Source organism: Molothrus ater, chromosome 5 (assembly GCF_012460135.2).
Source record: "Molothrus ater isolate BHLD 08-10-18 breed brown headed cowbird chromosome 5, BPBGC_Mater_1.1, whole genome shotgun sequence".
NCBI lineage: Eukaryota > Metazoa > Chordata > Aves > Passeriformes > Icteridae > Molothrus > Molothrus ater.
In genome coordinates, this window is record NC_050482.2 from 56,476,674 (window position 1) to 56,495,944 (window position 19,271).

The 19,271-nt window shown below is 38.6% G+C and overlaps 1 protein-coding gene across 1 annotated transcript; it reads left to right on the forward strand.

Moving 5' to 3' along the window:
- Positions 1-516: 516 nt before the first annotated feature.
- TTLL1 (TTL family tubulin polyglutamylase complex subunit L1) lies at positions 517-18,435 on the forward strand. The gene is made up of 10 exons (XM_036404971.2): positions 517-599; positions 3,600-3,732; positions 4,930-5,138; positions 6,319-6,499; positions 7,567-7,701; positions 7,870-7,978; positions 10,934-11,077; positions 12,892-12,978; positions 14,097-14,260; positions 15,791-18,435. Exons 2-10 carry the CDS (start codon positions 3,620-3,622, stop codon positions 15,918-15,920), a joined length of 1,272 nt encoding a protein of 423 aa, XP_036260864.1. The 5' UTR covers positions 517-599; positions 3,600-3,619; the 3' UTR covers positions 15,921-18,435.
- Positions 18,436-19,271: the final 836 nt, after the last annotated feature.

A 19,271-nucleotide genomic window follows, 5' to 3' on the forward strand; every position in this document is an offset into this window, starting at 1 on the left:
GGGATGGGCTTTAAGATCCCTCCAATCCAAACCAGTCTGGGTTCTGTGATTAAATTTTTGGGTGAAAATTTGCCTGCTTCCTCTGAACAGTTTCCGTACAAAAGCAGCTATTCCTGCAGCTGTAGGGTGATGAATATTTTAGCACCTGATAGGCTCAAACGCGGACCTGAGCTTTGGCATCTGAGTGTCCCTGGGGGTTTTATATTCTGGTAACATCCGAGAAGGTTTTGTCACGCGATGGCCTTTAACAAAACCCCATTTACTCATGGACTGATGTTAGTTAGGGACTTGTTTCCTGAGGATGGGGCAGGCCCAAGTCGCACACGCTTAGACTAAAACAGCCCCAGACAGCAGGGACAACCCTGAGGTGGCTGGGCGGGGTTCGGGGATTCCCCGTCGGGGACTGCAGCAGGTTCCTGCCCCTCGGGGGAGGGCCGGCCCCGGCCTCGCCGTGCTCCGCGGCCCGCCCCGCACACAACATGGCCGCCGGCGGCCCCACAGCCCCGCCCCGGGGCGGTGGCCGGAACGGGCGGGGCGATGGCGGCGTCCGGCGGGGACGGCCCGGGCTGAGGGGAGCGGCGGCCGCGCTCCCGCCTCAGGTGAGCGCGGGGCTGGGGCGGGTCGTGGGTGTCCGTCCCCTCCCCGACATCCCCCCTATACACCCACAGCGCCTCTACACATCCCCAGTCCCATGCCCTTCCTCCACAGCCCCGTACCTGTCCTACATACACACCCCACACACATAACACAAACCCCCACGCACAGACACCCACACACATCCCCACACGTACACACACCACACATGCACACAAACACACCACCACACGCACAGAAATGCACACCCCTCCATCACCCCAAACACACCCGCGCACACACAGCCGTGTGGCTCTTTCAGTCTTGGGCTTCTTCTCCTCCTTAACGCTTCGGGAATCTCGCAGCAGGCCCTCCTGGCCTCCTCTGATGGCACAGCCAAAGTGGATTTTCCAGTAGTAAACTTAATAATGAAGCACAGTTACATTTTGTACTGTTGGAAGGAAGCAGCGGTTGCTGGGTCCGGTGCCGGAGGTGCAACTTCACCCCTATTTTGTGGTGTGAAGTCTGCCATCATCAGCGCCACTGGCTCCTTAGAGTGGTGGTGATGCCAACCAGGCTGCTTTTGGATCTCAGTTCATCAATTTGTCCCAGAGCCAGAGGTCTCACCTGGGGGTTAGGCTGCTGCCAGGCTTCCTTGCTGCCCGTGGGATCAGTCTGGGCAGGAAAGGCCCTGTTTTGGAGAAGTGACAGGCCTGCTGTGTCTCTGTCGCATGCCTGCTGTCTCTTGAGTAGGAGCTCTGGTGTTTTGTGAAGGATTTGACTTACTACAAATATGCAGGCTACCGCTATGTTATGCAGCTCTTTGATGTTTTGTAAACTAAGGGTCTCAGCTGACCAGAAGTTTGAATGCGTGCATCTTTTGTGATTTGAATGTGTGAATGTGTGCATCTATCTTGTGCAATCTCATCGGATTATCTAGAATACCTATTTCCAGATTAGAGGATTCCTCTAGAAAAGTACATTATATTAAAATTGTATTATTTGTTGTGCATTCTTGTTTGTGGGTTTTGGTGATCAATTTGTACAAAATTGGAAGATTTTGTTTACAGGCCACTTAAACATCATCTGAGATTGATTAAGTTCTGCAGAAACCAAGGATGAATTTTCAGTCTGCCTTCAGTCCCTCTATAGCAGGAGGGATAGGTGAGGCACCAAGATCCCAAAACAGGAAAAGAATTGTGCTCTTGTAATTTTTGTTTTGATTTTTGGTAGAAGCTGTCTCCAGTGTTTAGCTCTGGCCTAATTTTAGCTTACCTTCCTGTGTATGAATTGCTCAAGGAGTCAGAGAAACAGGTATAATGTTTGGTTTGAATTTTGGTGAACCTCTTGGGGTATCTTGGAGATGTGAAGAATGTTGGTTTATAGCCTTTTGAAAAGTTTACATTGTGGTTGTTTAATACCATTGTAGCCTTTACTGCATTTCCTTTTGAAGGGACAATTGTATCGCGAGCAGACTAATCCCTGAACTTTTAAAACCACAACAAGGTGCTGTGCAGTATTACTGAGTCACTGATGATGGGTTATGCCAACTTCAGTACAAATAAATTAATTGTTTCATTTACTTTTGTTCTGGTAATATCTGGAAGGCCCAGAGAAAGATCATGACCTTGTATAACTAAGTTCTACACACAAGAAGACAGACCCTGAGCCTTTGTATACTCTTTTCTATCTAAGCTTGATTTCAGATTGCTTACCAACATGAATAAAAATATGTGTCCTAAACTTTCTCAAATTGAAGTTTGTTAGTAAACATTTTGGCTTTGTAGGATTTGACAGGATAAATAGTCTGTGTGGGATTATATGGGTTATACCTCCCAGAAAGAAACAATAGGGGCCTGAGCTTGGTGGCAAATGTACATTCCCATATCTAGCCCTGGAAAATGAAGACCCCTTGAATTCCAGTCCAACATGTTACTTGCAGAAATGGCATTATTATTAAATTGAATTAACATTCATTCATTACATTACTACATTTAGTAAAGGTGCTTTTATGTTTAAATTTACTTTTCAATGGAAAGTTGTGTGTAGAAGGGGCAGTAGATGGTGTTGCTTGTGGGTGTGTGATAATCCAGTTCCCTCCCACTCCTTTGCACGGTGAGTTTTGTTCTTGGAAAAGTAATATAAGTAATAATAACAAATATAGGGAAAATAATAAAAATATAGAGAGAACCACCCCCTACCCCCATTAGGTTAGTGAGGAAGTGGGATGGGATGCCCAGAGAAGGTGTGCTGTGTCTTTGGGGCTTTTCAAAGCATAAATGGGTAAAGCTCTGAGCAAACTGTCCACACCTCGTAGCTAACCCTGCACTGAGCAGGAGGCTGGACCAGGGGACTTGCTGGGGTCCCTTCCTGCCAGAATGGTTGAGTGATCCTAACAAAAGGCTGACCTGGGCAAGTGAGAGATCTAATGTGGAAAGTGACATCTGGTGTCAGGAGTTGAACTGCAGTTTGTAAGCACTCTTCTAACAGCCTGACGTTTAGGGAAATCCTCCTGTAAGGAGGATATCAGTTGCAAGATCAGTAGCTTTAGTTCCCTCCCCTGAGGTACTGCAAGTCTTGATTGTTGATAGAGCATGTAAGGTATTTCTCTTGGAATCACGGGTTTTTATTCTACAGGCACCACATGATCCAGATGAACTTTCCTGCTTCAAAAGACAGCAAAAATATATGTTCCTAAGTTAGAAACAATGCAATGTCTGTATTGGTTCTTTAAACATTACTCAATGTAGAATAGGGGGGGTTCTGCCAGTAATATATTTAAGGAAAGGTTTTGTGCCTATTTATAAAAGGTGGGGAGTGTGAAAACCCTCCCTGTAACCAGTGTCCTTGTGTGCAGTTCTCCAGCTGAGAAGTGCAGGGTTTCAGTCTGAGCTTAGGTGCTCTTTCCCTTGGGTTTTAAGCTAATAATACTTATGTGAAAGTGTTTTCTAGGTGCCACTTTTCTTCTGCTTTTACTTCCCTGTATCTTCCCCTATTTTCAACTTTAAAATTTTCTGTCTGAACAGGTTGATTCCACTTCGGGATAATGGCAGGAAAAGTAAAGTGGGTAACTGACATAGAAAAATCTGTTCTAATAAACAACTTTGAAAAAAGAGGGTGGATTCAGGTGGCAGAAAATGAAGACTGGAATTTTTATTGGTAAGTATGCTACAATTCCCAGTTTCTTTTATCAATGTTATGGAGGCTTGCCCTGTTACTAGAGACCAAGCTTCTGTAATAAACTGTACTTTCCTTCTCTTCATGATAATAATTTATATTCAGGCTAACTATTCAACATTTCAATACTGAGAGTGAATGAGAAATTAGACCAAGATTGTGGTAAAAGGAGGAGAGTAAATTATCTTCACATTTGGTGTTTTTCTAATATAAGCCCATGAAATGCTGTCCTAGAATGCAGTAATCTATTAATGGGCAGAAACAGTGCTCTTTAAATAAATGAAACAATTTGTGATGTTCCTTTCATATACATCAGAATGGCAGTTTGTGCTGCCAAATGTACCCTTTGTGAACGACTTATTTAAATGGACAGGAATCTAAATGGGCAGGAATCTGCTCATGCTTTTGGAATGCAGTTGGGAGAGTGGGGAAACACTCATGGAAATTGCTGTGTTGTATTGTTTTGGGTTATTTTTTTTTCTTTCTGAAATGATAATGTAGCAGATTGGTAGTATTCAGGAAATATTCTTAAATTTTTGCATTGAGACATCTAATATGGAAAATTCTTTGCATTTATGTCCCCGCTCTTATCTTCTGTGAAAATCGTAGTTGATGACTGATTTAATGACTCTGTCACTGCAGCACTTTCATCTGGTATATAACTCAATGACACAGGTGTTTTTAGCAAGATCTCTTAACCAGTTTTCAAGTCATATGTTTGAATTCTTTTTGTAATCCAAGTAGCAAGGCAGTCAATAAGAGGTTGGGTTTGTGGTTTTTCTGATGAGGAAAGGTGAGTTTCAAGAGTGTGAAGTAACAGATTTAGAAAGAGGATTCTGTAGCATTTGGGTGCACTTCAGTCATTTTTAGGCCCTGCTGGGAATTGACCTGACTATCTACAAGCCAGAGTCCAGTAGGACCCACTTGTCATCTTTCTGTCCTCACTTCCTGCACCAGTTTCAGTGATAGTGGAGGGACTGATTAAACCTTCAGCAGGATTTCATTTGCTTTGTTAATAGAACTTCAGGATGTGTTGGATTCTCACTGCAGCAAAATATTAAATATAAAGAGAAATGAGAGAGAGAAAAGATGAAGAAATTGGAGGGAAAAGATCTCTAATTTGTCGTCCTGAAGTGTGTTTCTTGAGAGAAATCACTTGGTGTCTGTCTTTGGTTTCAGGATGAGTGTCCAAACAATCAGAAATGTGTTCAGTGTGGAAACTGGTTACCGTCTCTCTGATGACCAAATTGTCAATCATTTCCCAAACCACTATGAACTGACCAGGAAAGATTTGATGGTAAAGAATATCAAGAGATACAGAAAAGAACTTGAGAAAGAAGGAAGTCCTCTTGCAGAAAAGGATGAAAATGGGAAATATATTTATTTGGGTATGTTCTTATTTTAAGCATTCAACTTTTTTCTTAGAGAGTCAATAATTGGAAGAGAGACAGCTTTTTTGTGTGTGAAGCACTGAACCTCTGGAGTGTTATGACATTAAAGTGGCTACCTTGAAGTGCTCTGTTCCACTTTAGGGTTTGATTCGTTTGGGGTTTCTCAAAAATTGTTTTGGAGAGGGAAAATTGTGGATTTAAGATACTTTGCAGTTAGGTTAGTGGTGAAACCAAAGGGCTCTGCTACTTCACATAAGAGAGGGTTACAGTTTCTTTAATTCAAAAGTGAAAAACTATTACGTGAAAATCTTACAATGGAGCAACAACTAAACCTTTTTGAAGGAAGGCTCTAGACAGAACTGAATGAACAAACACCTCAGAGGGGAAATTTGGGAGAAGTTGGGGAACTAATAAGGACTGCTAAAAAATAAAAAGCAAACCAGACAAAAAAAAATACCCAAGAAACTCAAACCCCAAAACTAAACCAAGAATAGATCAGGAATGAGGAAAGCAGAGTTGGTTTGGAGGTCAGAAAGCATTGAAGTGAAACAGAGTGAGATATGTGGAGTTGCATTACATCTTGGAAAAGTGAAATGAAAACACTTCATCCATGTAAGAAGGCAGGTCTTCAAGAATGGAATTGAAGATAATTTAATAGCAAAAAGTGAAAAATGCTTTTCTTTACGTTTCAGTAATCATGGTAAAACTGAGTGTGTGGGAGCAAAGAAAAATAAAAGATGTTCAGAGTAAGATATAATAAATAAGAATAACGGGAGTTACGTGGAAATAAAAATTACACAGCCAAAGGAGGGTTTTGCCTGCACAGAGCATGATAAAGAATGGTGGAAGCTGTTTGAGGAAATTGAGAAATTTTAATTGTTTTGTTGAAATGATATCTAATACTGCAATGGCACAGCATATAAATGGAAGAAGAAAATCTATTCACATGAATTAGTCTCTATTACTTTGAAGTTAGCATCGTGCAGCATTTTGCAATTGTTTAAGTACAAACTATTATGTAAATGAGATAAAAAGCAACATGACTCTTAATGAAGGTGGACCATGCCAGACTGGAAAACTGAAAATACAGAACTTTTCTTTTTTAGTCTTTATGTGTCAGTAGCCTTATCAGATAGAGTGTCTTTAATTGTGCACCCTTTTTTCCCCCTTAATTCAGATTTTGTTCCTGTGACTTTTATGCTTCCTGCCGATTATAATCTCTTTGTTGAAGAATTCAGAAAGAATCCCTCCAGCACATGGATTATGAAACCTTGTGGCAAAGCTCAAGGAAAAGGAATATTTCTAATCAACAAACTCTCCCAAATAAAAAAATGGTCTCGAGACAGCAAAACATCTTCGTAAGTTCTTGAAACCAAACCCTTTATTGTACTTTCTGTAATTAGGTGAACTGCATCAACATGCTGATTGTCTGATGCATGGGAAAAGTATGCCATTATTATTATGATTGCTGTGTCATTTCATAGTTAGGTTTGCATTTAATCTCAGTTGTTATCTGGCTTCCTCCTTCAACAGGTTATAATACAGCTTGTTTTGGTATGAGGAGGTACACAGAACTGTTCAAATAATATTCTTTATAAAATTACTTTCGGTGTTGGAGAAAAACTTGCACAGAAAGAAATTGTTCTGCATCACAGTATTAAATAACAGGAAGCAAGAGAAAAATCTTCCCCTCAGCAATTTCAATAATTGTTTAATATATATTAAATCACTTTCTAAATTGGTCCAAAGAAGAATGCATTTCTATGAAATAAATGTATTTTCTTTTGGAACACAAAATAATGCACCTCATGTTGATGATCTCCTTCCGAATGGGTGAAATAGGTTAGCAATTTTATGCTTTTCTCTGACTAGAAGTTTTGATCACACAACTAATGGTTTTTCCTGTGACCAAGTCACTGGCTAAATATCGTTTGAGAATTTTTCCCCCTGTCTGATTGGAAACTGAAGAATGTCACAATCTGAAAGTTATATTAACTTTTCACAGTGGTTTGCAGTTGCACACCAAGCAGAAATGCAAATATTCCAGTAGTACAAGACCTTGAATAATGAAGGTAATGCACTACATTCTTTTTGCTTGTCTGGACTTTGCCAAGCTCTAAATTCTCTTCAAGGGAAAAAGGCTGGCTTGTAGAGCTGCATTGTGAATGGCTTGGTCAGCTACTGTGTGAGTTTAAATGGGTAATTGATCTTGGTCATCTCTACAGTATTTTCAGCTTTTTTTTAATATGTAAGGCCTGATGCCAAGTGTGTATTATTAACCTCTACAACTTTATACAGCGTCTTGCTAAAAGATGCAAGATTTCAGTCAACTCGAAATTTACAGAACACTTCTAAAGAAGCAAAAGACTTCAGGGATTGTATTGTTGCAAATATCATACTATGAGACATGTTTTGTGTCTTTCAGGTTTGTGTCTCAATCTTCCAAAGAAGCCTATGTGATTTCACTCTACATCAACAATCCCTTACTAATTGGTGGAAAGAAATTTGATCTTCGTCTCTATGTTTTGGTGTCTACCTATCGTCCACTGAGATGTTACATGTAAGGTTGCATGTCTTTGTGTTTTGTTTAGAGATAATGCCCAGTGTAGTCAAAATAATGTTGTGCATGTTGCACAAGGAAGTTTAACCAGTAACTGGTATCCTAGGATGCTCACTTCCTTGCTTCTCACGGGGATTTAACACATTTTAATGACTTTTTGCATTTAAGGTACAAGCTTGGGTTTTGCCGATTTTGCACAGTGAAATACACACCAAGTACAAGTGAACTGGATAACATGTTTGTACACCTTACAAACGTTGCCATTCAGAAGCATGGGGTAAGTGTGCTGATTTCTTAGATGCTCTTTTGTAGCAAGACTGATTTTCTTTAATTGTCCCAGAAACTTGGAATCAAAAGGTTTTGTCATACTCCTCATCATCTTGCAATTAAAATACTTCACCTTGCACTTACAAATAAATACATTTTAGAATGTAGACATTTTAGAAAACCACAAATCAGAAGTCAAGATAATGAGTTGCAGCTCTGTAATAGGTGTGATATTTTCAGTATTGACTCCCAGTAGTTGAGAGCAGGGGTCTCCTTTAATTTAGAAGGCAGCATACTCACTTATGAATTGAACAATGAAATTTATGAGCTTGGATCATGTGGTTATGTACTGTATAATAGTGGTTTTATATCCCCTTCTTCATTTCCCCTTCCCTCTCTCTCTCTCTGGCAGTTAATTTAATTTCTTCTTTCCAGCACTTAGTCATCACAGGATTTTCCAGCTTCTTCCAGTATTTCGCCAGCCTCCTGCCCCTGCCTTCCTTCTGTGGGAAACAAAGGGAATGTGCAGTTGCAAACTTGAGATAAATAAGCGCTGCCTGGCCATCTGGTGGCTTCCTCTTGCATGGACAAAGCTGGAGCTCTGCCTGCAGAACAGTTCTGTCCTGTAATTTGCCATTGATATTCATGTGGAAACATGAGAGCTTTGACAGCCTATCCTTATGTCAAAGTAGGCCGAAATTCAGCAGTGGGGAGGGAAGGTTAGTGGGGCAGGGGTGACATAGATGGGGATAAAGTGTCACTTCCCAAGCCTTGTTCCTTCAGGGAATGACTTGATAATGATTGTCCCTTTGGTGTTTTTAGTGGATATTTGTGATTTACAAACCATGCCTCTGGTACAGTCATTAAAACTCTATTGCTGCACTTCCTAATGCCAGAAGCTTTATTTTAATGGTATGGAAAATAATATGTATGGACACAGACACACACACATGCTCCTGATTATATTAATGTAGGTATACACATGCACTCATACACAAGATATGCAATATATCTTAAATTGAAACCTTGCTTAATATGCCTTCTCTACTGCTGTTCCCTAAGATGTGCAGCATAGCAGAACTGTCTTTGTCTGGATATTGCTGCAACAACAATGTAAATGATAATGTTGATAGTTCTTAATCAGGGTAAGTGGTCAAATATGCCATTTTTCAGTACTACAAACATTTTATTGTTCAGTTGCTGATTTGTGAAGTGCTTCAAACATGTTTTGGTTTGACAGGGCACAGTGAGAATTACTTATGGTGAAAGCTGGTCCAATACAACTTTTAGAAAAACTCCTGGTGGTGTTGCCAGTAGCAGAGAAGATGTGAGGCACGTGGTACATTGCCTGCCTTGTTATTATGCACCCTTTCCATCTTCTCTACCAGTTATAGAATGGCCTTCAAGATTTTTCCCAGATAAGAGAAGTGACTGTGGTGGTGACGTCACTTAGAATAAAGATCAACAGAAATGGGTATAGAAGTAGCAGCCTAAGAATGTGGAATTATTACTAGAATATTTGAAAAGCTTTTTATAAATTGTAAACCACTGATATCTGTTCAGTTTTGCAGAAAGGCAGAAAGGAAGTTTAGTGTAAAGCAATGCTACCCATTCTATTTGTTCTGTTTTAAATGTGCCTGTAACTTTGGAGGCTTTTAGACTGTACAGCTTTAGTCTTCTAAAACTGTACCTAATTTGAGCTGTCAGTAATTTATAAAAATTATGATGAGGTGCTGTTTGTGTGTGTAATACAAACAAAACAACAATAATTCTTATACATAATTATTTTCACTTTGTTTTAATGTCTTTAATGAAACAACTGTAATTATGTAAAGCTCTACCCAGTTGGAATCTGTTTTGATTTGACTACTTGTTCTGAAGGGCAAAGAGGGCTGAAACTTTGATCTCTGTTCCCTTGCTGGAATCTGGTGTCATGACATTTTTATCATGGAGCAAATCCTGAGAACCATGTTTCAGGTCTTTATTTGTACTGTCCAGTTCTCCAAATTTACTAATGGGGGAGCTGTAGGAGAAAGCCTAATAATAAGATAGGTGCTTCTCTGACCTTGTCCTAGAGGACGACAGAATTTGTTCTTCTGAGAGCTTTTTTTCTGCTCTATGCATTCTGTGTTTTGTAATTCAGCAGGCATACAATCATTAATTCTCAGAAATGCTCTGAGGAGAACACTTTATAAAGGGACAAAGCATTTGTCCTGAGAGTTCCTTGAGGGCTGAACATGTGCCTTTCCATCAGTATGAACACCCCTCGCTTTGCTCCTGTCTTTTCATTTAAAGAGAAATAATGCACAGCCTTGATAGCCTCTGAAAAGACAACATAAGGTAACCTGTTTTCCCCTGTTCATTTTCAGTAATGCTTAGTGGGGTTTTGTACTGAATTACTTGAAAATTTTAACTTTTAAAAACAATTCAGGTGTCATTTCACTATGTTCTTGAATGTAGCTGTATCAGTAGCACCATTAAGAAGATACCAGGGAACAGACAAGTTGTGCTTTAAATAAATAAACACAGACAAACACTTTCAAGTGCTGCATTTTACAACAGCTACCTTCAGTGAAATTCTGCTGTTGCTCATTAATTGTTTTTTCCTTATCCCCAGAGGAGCAAAACGTTCAGTTCTTTCCTTTCACATTTTAAAACTTCTATTTCCAAATCATAACTCATACTTTATTATAAAACTGTCCAAGTACCCAGGTTTTTTTCTCCTGACAAAGATTTATTACTTTATTTACGATGTGTGATACAAGCATATTAAAGCTATAATAAAAGCAATTGTTTATGTAGAGGGCAGTTCAAAGTTGAGGTGTTCATGAAGCTGCAAGAGCAATTAGCCAAGTTTATTTTTAGAGCAGTACTTGTAAATATAAGGGGACTTTTTGTGGGGATGAGAAAAAACCTGCTGAACAACTTCGAAATCTTAGACTAAGTGAACTTCTTAACTCTTCAGGATGATTACAACCATATCCATGGAGGCAAGTGGACAGTGAGTAACTTACGCTTGTACCTGGAGAGCACCCGTGGAAAGGAAGTCACCAACAAATTATTTGATGAAATCCACTGGATCATTGTGCAGTCCCTGAAGGCTGTTGCGGTGAGTGCTGCCAGCAATAGCATTCCAGCTGCAGGCTTCCCATAGCCATTCCAGCTGCAGGCTTCCCATTAGCATTCCAGCTGCAGGCTTACCATAACCATGGAAGTGAGCTTGCCATTCAAACCCCTGCATCTCTTTTCTGCTCTTTGAGTGATGGTGTTGATGCTGATTTCTGCAGCTCTCTTATCTCTTGATTTCTTGATATCTCTTGAGATGAGGGAACTGAATCTTGAGTGGGTGAGTGGGTTGAGCTGTCTGGGGATATTTGAAGGAGTGAATAAATCTCTTTCCTTGAGGGATTTGTGAACTATTTAACATGACTTGATACTGCCCTTGTGAATAGTATTAAGTTCTGCCAAAATGTGTGACGTCATTGCAGCAATAACAAATGTGTCAAAGAAAAAACACCTCTGGAGGACAGTTTATCAAAGCAAACCTAAGGCTATTAGTTCATCAGAGTTACATAATGTACTTTCACTACTTTTATGCAGAAGTCACAGAGTTATCATGAATTTATTAAAAAAAAAAAAAAAGAAGCAGCAGCCAGTTCTCTGCTTGAGTGACTTTCTAGTGTTGGGGTAATATTCTGTGATCACATTACAGGGCAGGTACCACTCTGGGAATCAGCTGGGGCAACTGAGTTGACAAGGACTCTCCTGGTCCCAAGTACATTGTCTTGTCCTCTCTTTTGGGTTGGTCCTGGCACCATTTAGAGCTGAATCAGCTCACTTGTGCACTGACAATTACAACCTTGCTTTATCGATGGCTTGGTGTTCTGCCAGGGGAATAAGCTGAGTCATGGAAGGAGCAGATGAACACCAGAATCAGCCCGAGAAACAGGGACAAGGTCGTGCAGCTAAGATCAGTGGGAGCTGGGGAAGCATGCCTTAACCTGGCCTCTGCTGTGCAATCATATCTGAAGGTACTTGGGGGAAGAAAAGGGATATAATCAAATGCTAGCAGAACCTTAGAAGAGGAGAAGTGGTAAAAATTATGGAGCATGAAATCTGTTGTTCCTCTGTCCTTCTGACAATGGCACATGTAATTAGATTCTTGTTCCTCCTCTCCTCTTTCAGTCCCTGAAGAAATGAAAAGCTTCATTATTAGTTATGGGGAAAACATCTCAGAAACCTTTACAAAGTTTTCTCTAAAAGATCTGATGAGCTTCATGTAGAAGAAAGTATTTTACCGTGCATACTGCCAATGTTTATGTAATGCATATATAATGCATAATGCAGATGCTGGAAAGCTCCTGGTTCTCTAGGGGATGTGCGTCTAAGCAAACTTGATTCCTGCGCTCTCTCTTGGCTTTGGGGTTATAGTTACCTTGAGTAATTAAAATTTTTAAATGCATTTTGTAATTGTTTGACCTAAAATTTCTGCATAGTTACAGCAGCAGAATAAAAGAAATGTCTTTGAATTGCTTTTCTAAAGTTTAAAGAATTCACAATTATATGAAGCTGTAAATTTTCAAATTTTCTGTTTTCTCCTGATGCATGCAGGCTTTCAATATAGTTATTACTTTTGTAAAGTATAAAACCACTGATTTTCACTATGGAAACATAATGGAAAATTAACATAACATAACTCAATACTTGGCATCAGTGCAATCATTAGTATTGAAATATTTACATCCAGCCTCAGAAAAAGAGGCAATGCTGAACCTACTAGTTGGCAAGCTTATATTTGAGTTACAATACTGAAAAGTGTTGTAGAAGACTTGTAATGTGATTTCTAGCAAAGAAAGTAGGTAATTGGGTTACTTACTGAAGAGTAGATTTTAATACATATTACTGTCTTTTCTTTTTCCCCAGCCTGTAATGAATAATGATAAACACTGCTTTGAGTGTTATGGATATGACATTATCATTGATGACAAGCTTAAACCCTGGCTAATTGAGGTAAAGTTCTATAAAATACAGGGAAAAAACTTCCTTCTCATTTCATGGAATAAAACTAAGTAGATTTCAATGTAGTCTTTTCTCTTTTTAGATAGTATTGTTTGTTTATCGGGTAAGAGGATTAAGAAAAATACTGGAAAGTGACATAGCTCATGTGATGACCAAGCTAGCATGTGCTTTTCTTTCTTTTTTTTTTTTGTTTTTCTATTTGTTTGTGGCTTTCTGTTTTGGTTTCTAAATCCAGTGCATCCATGCAACTGCACTTCAGAGGCAGTCTGAATGTTAGCAGCCCTGTTAAATACTGGATCAGTATCTGAAAAATGGGCATTGACTTGATGAAGCAAAACATCAAATTTAATTTCTAAATGCTCATGGCCTTAATGTTACAGATTAAGAGGAAACAAAAGGGGCATGCAAAGTATAATTAGAATATTTGGAAAGATTTTTATTTTTTACATAATTTTCTCTTTCATATATATACTTTAGCTCTGTATGTTCAATATAAATTTTTTCCATCCCTCTTCCTTCTCAATCTAAGTTGAAGTGAGCTTCATAAAAAAAAATCTGTTTATTGCTCTGATACTATGTCTCCAAAATAAATGTGGAACAAAGATATGTTAAATGAATCCCTGTTTAATTAAAACAAGATACAATGTAGTGCTTTGAATAGAGAGCACTCTCCAGCTCACAATATAATGAGAGAACTCAGGTAAGAACTTAGAGAAAAGTTGTTTAGCAGAAGAGAGCCACAGATTTCTGTGGGCAACAGTGGCTCATGTAAACTGGGCAAATTTTAAGGACTCAAATGTATGGGGTTTGTAACCATGTAAACAGAAAATTAAATAAAAATTCTGCCTTGTCTGATTGATCCTGGTGAATCTCATCTCAACAGAAATCTTCAGGCTGACACTGCAGACGCTTAACAGAGCGGTACTTTCCTGTCTTAAGTAAAACGAAAAATGCTCAGTGGGGAATTCCTTCCAGTGCCCGAGGAACTGAAAGATGTGCTTTGAGCCACCAAGGCTCAATTTCCCAAATGGTACACACAGACATCACGCATGCTGTTTGGAGAACACTCCAAAAACTGATACTGACTGGGTTTTTTTTCCCTTTTGTAGGTTAATGCTTCCCCTTCTCTTACTTCCAGCACCGCTAATGATCGCATCTTGAAGTATAATCTTATTAATGACACGCTTAACATTGCTGTGCCTAACGGGGAAATTCCTGACTGCAAATGGAATAAATCTCCACCAAAAGAGGTTCTGGGCAATTATGAAGTCTTGTAAGTTTTATCAATGTTTCATAGAAAGGCCAATGTTTTTCTTTCCCCTCACTTTTTTTGATGTGTAATGTAGACCAAAAAGATAAAGTAAACTTCATTCTGATATGAAAAATGGGCACAAAGTACCACTTCATTTCTTTGGAGCTGCATTGGAGGTGGGAGTGCATTAAAGCAGAGTTCCCTTGCCTCATGTCCAGAGACAATGTTGTCTGATAAGCTCCTGCTTGCAACTTCTGAGCTTCTAGCAGCTAGAACTGAGGGTCAGAAGCAAAGAGAATGTTTGTCTTCTACATGTGCAGAACTTTAATTTTATGGAGGATAATATATACATGGTACTTAAACAGTTAAAATAGTTAGTTCTGGTTTAAAAGTTGTTTGATGCAAATTTTCTCTCAGTTCATGGAAATAATGCCTCTTGAGTCCTGTGAATAATGAATGTAATAATAAATCATAGAATTGTCAGATATTTTTTCATTTCCTCGATCGGTATTATAGGGAGAGAAATGAAGGAAACTGAGACTTTTTATATAGGAATGTCTGTAAGATTTATCTAGTATGGATTGGTTTTATGCAGAAGACACTGATTTGAATACCATATTGCTGATACAGTTTTTATCTTTTTTGAGAAAGTGTTTGGATAGTTTCTCTAGCACTAGTGGTGCAGTTGCTCAGTATGTCAAGAATGCCCTTTATGTACACAGCTGATCCACTAGTTCTTGCTCATCTTAAATACTTTTTCTCTACTAGTAAAAGCAGTTAAATATAAGTGGTCTGAATTAGGATTTAAGATTTAATGAATGTTATACACATGGTAGCTATGAATACCTATAAAACAGTATAACTAAGTATATTTTATGATTTTCCTACAAAATTCTTTAGTATTATCTTCTGTTAATTACAATTACCTATTTATAACCAAATTCTGCTTGGAATTTGCATGGCAGTTGAAATGTCAGTTTATTCTGAGGTTATCTGAGGCTATAATGGATTTAGATATCTACAGAACCACTCATCACTGTGCTTAAGTGTTACAAATACATATCATCAGATGCATTTTGTTTGATCACATGGCTGTTTAGTTCACCTCATTCTTTCCCTTCTCTCTTTGCGATGCAACAGGGGAGTTTTACCACTGCAGGTAACAATCCTCCCTTTGAAGCAATAGCTCAGGAGTTATTTGAACTGCCAGCAGGCTGATGTTCTGCTTAACCACAGACTTGCAGAAGTACATGGGGAACTTCACAAGCACAAAATTTCACAAACTTGGGAGTTTAACTAAAGCTGCCAGCTGACTTGTTTCTTTCAAACTGGCGCTGAAGATATTTCAGGATGATCTGTATTGTAAAATTATAGATTCATAGACTCATAGCTGCATGTCATGCTATGCCTGCATGAAGCCATATGCAAAGCAGCTTGTATCAAACTCCAGTTCTAGACAGCAAGCAGAATAGAATGTAGAAGTAGAATGTACAGGGCCCACAGCTGTTTGTGTAGCAGCACAAGACACTGAAGGGGTTTCCTTTCCTGCAGATACGATGAAGAGATGGCGCAGAGCGACGGGACTGACCGCGACCTGCGGGGTCGTCCTGGGCAGCCCACGGGGGTCAAAGGAAGCCGTGCAAGAGATTCAGGAAAGCCTGTCCTGACCACCTGGAAGTGATGACAGAAAAAACAGCTGCACTCTTGGTAGGAAGACATCAAGAATAACTTGAAGTTTTGGAACAGATTCCTATGTTTTGCTACATTGCATGTAGGAAATACTAATGAAGACAAAACAGCCTTTGAAAAGTGAAACAAATGCTCAAAACCCAGGAACTGTACTAGACATATACTGACCTGATAATTATTACAACAATAGATATAGAGTGTGTATGTATATACAGTTCTGTTTATATGATTTGTATAAACAAATTCTCAATAATGATCAAGAATATAATTTATAAAGTGGCAACTCAAATGCATTTTCTGAAAGAAACTCCTTGCTGTTCTGGATAGTATTTATTTCCTCTAGTAGCCTATCCCTTCCTGCCCATAATAAATGAGCTGTGGATTCTATAAAAGGATGATAGTGGTAAACATTAATTTTTCACAGTGATGGTTCATATTCTTGTAGTAAAAGAAAAGCAACTAGAAAAAAATAGCAGTACATGTACATGAGGCTGTTGCCAGTTAATGCAGCTATTGATTTATAACCAGTATATAACCAGTATTAAAAAACTGAAAAGCAAGTCCTTATATGCTGAGGGTTGGGGGTTTTTATTTCCTTTAAGTGTTCTGAGCTCCTAACTCTTTAAAAGTAGGAAGTTTTATGAACTGAGGGAGTATTTCAATGGTATATTGATGGACTGTTTCACTAGCCATTAATTTTTATTTTGAGATAGTGCATGTCTGTGAAAAACAGACAGAACAAAGATACTGTGATAAATTTCATTGCTTGAAGCTAATGATAAATTTTTATTTACACCAGAATCTCTCAGTGTATTTATGCATGTATATAAGCCAAATATCTGTATATTTTTGTATATTTAATTTACAAAGATATTGTTGCACATGGCAATTTATTTCCGGTAGCTATGATAACAGTTGTGATGATTAGCTAGCAAAACTAAGATGCAAAACTTAGCTACCAAAACTTAGGAGCAAAACATAAAAATGGGTATTTCAGTCTTCTAACAGCAAGACATATGAATAAACTAGTGGGGTCTGTGATTGGCTGTTGCTTCCACTTGACTTCAAACAAGATATTGGGTGGTTATTTATAAATGGTAACATGCATTGGTTGGTTTTATTCTCCTTCTCTCTCCCTCCCTGCCCCTTCTTCCTTTTTTTTTTTTTTTTGGTAAAGTTTAACTCTCCCAAAGTTTTTAGTTTCTTGAACATCTAAACCAGACCACAAACCATGGTCTCCACTCCAGGACAGCTGAACACAGTCTGGCCAGAGCAGCTTGTGTTGGGGAGGAAGGGCAGGTGTGGGCTGGGCTGACCAATACCCTTACACAGAATCTGGGGTTTATCCTGGCAGTAAAGAATGAAATTTGTAGGCTGAGTAACTCCAAGCAGTCTTCATTAATCTTGTATATTCCACTAAAATAAAATCTAACTGATGCTCTCTTCATCAGCTTTGAATCTTCTCATTGGCCTCTACAAAAGCCTATTCTAGTTGACTCTTGAAATAAATAAGTGTAAGGTAAGAGGATCACTGCAGGATTGTAAAGCTTACCTAAATTCCAGGTCTCATATTTTGTGGTTGGGGTTTTCTGCTTGGGTTTTTTGGTGTGGGGTTTATTGGTGGTGGTGGTAGAGGGTTGATTTGGTTTTTCTTAATTCCTAACTGTGAGTCTTCCTTGTATATTTGAGCGTTGACAGGCAAGCTGCTCTTAAGTAGAGGTGTAGTTAGATATGTTAATCATCCTAGTGTTTTAATTACTGATATTTAGTGGGCAGATGTTTCCGGTTTTACCCCTAAGTTCCTGTTAGGGATAAAGTGGGAAGTAGTAACAGCCCTAGGGACTCTGGGCCTGTAGTAAATAGTATTTTGTAGTATGATTATATTTTTGACAGACGGGTAACATAACAAGGGTACTGTGATAGAAGGAAAATGAAGCTTTCTCTCACTGCTTGTGATTATTTTCTGTAGTGGCTGGGATGTGTTATTGTGGTATTCTTGTATTGCAACAGGAGCATTCCTTCCTGGGAAGGCTTAACATGACAGAAAAACCAGGTCTGGGATTTTAGGATTTATTGCTGTGGAAGGCTATGGAGACTGAATCCAGGAGATACTTATAGGTGTAATTTCACAATGACCCAATACTGATAATAGCATCTAAATAATCTTTGTTTTCCAAACTGGTTTGTTGGTGGTACTCTGTATAGGCAGTGGTGTTATTACAGCACAGACACTAACAACACAAAATAGTAATGGCGCTTTCTGTAATATTACTAATATACATGTAATATACTAATATACTGAATATATTAGTATGTAATATACTGGATATTCTTATGTAATTGTTTAGGGGGTTTCTGCTGGCTTAGAAAGGGTTGGCTCATTTAAGCTTGCATCTTCAGTATTCAATATTTGAAAAGTCAGGACTGGAAGTCTTGCTGTTGCTTTCAAAGATTTCTGTCCCAGTGTACAGCAGATACATTAAGCAAAATAAAGTATTTGTAAAGAAGTTTTTTATTTGGAAAATGTTTCTGTAGCAGACTTGTCAGTTCTAAACATGTAAATCCTTCTCTCTGGCCCACTGTAGTATTGGGAAAGCATATTTCAAACCCTTGAGGATAAAACATCTTTGTAAAATATCTAGTAAATTTTCAGTACTACCTCAAAATAAAAGCATTGAAATATTACTAACTAGGGGGGGGGAAAGGAAAATAAAAACATGATAGGAATCTTTGACTATGTAGTAAATAATCTCAGAACTAGAATTAAGATTTCAAATGTTGATACCACATTTTAGTTATATCTCCAACCCATGTCTTACTAGTAATTTATCTTGCTCACCCAAACATGAATTTAGTCATGCAATGTTCTCTTTAAAGAACAGGAATTCAAAGACACTGCAAATGCAGTGACCCTCTCTTCCTGATCTCATTCCATTTTTTTAAAAAAAACAATTGTCTAGTGATTATATACATCAGACTGCTTTCTCCTCATTTAATTTTCTTCACAGGCTTTTTGCAGAGGTTGAAGTTTGAAGCCTAATTATATTTTCACATCTAACATGAAAAGTGTGTGTATGTAAAAGGAGTTTTAAGGAACAAAACTGAAATAACATGGAATTCTAATATAGAAAGATTGATTTTCTGGTTATCAGTACTAAACTGTCCTGGTTTCAATTGGGATAGAGTTAATTTCTTCTCAGTACCTGTTGCAGTGCTATGTTTTGAGTTTGGAGTAAGAATGGTGTTGATAAGTCACTGATGTTTTGGGTTTTTACTAAGTTGTGTTTATCCTAAGTCCAGGACTATTTTTCTGTCTTGTCTCATGCTCTGCTGGTGAGGAGGT

Coding starts and splice junctions, on each gene's coding strand:
- TTLL1 (XM_036404971.2), top strand. CDS start 3,620: ATGGCAGGAAAAGTAAAGTGGGTAACTGACATAGAAAAATCTGTTCTA. Junction 6,500..7,566: donor CGAGACAGCAAAACATCTTC/GTAAGTTCTTGA, acceptor TGTGTCTTTCAG/GTTTGTGTCTCAATCTTCCA. Junction 7,979..10,933: donor TTGCCATTCAGAAGCATGGG/GTAAGTGTGCTG, acceptor TTAACTCTTCAG/GATGATTACAACCATATCCA.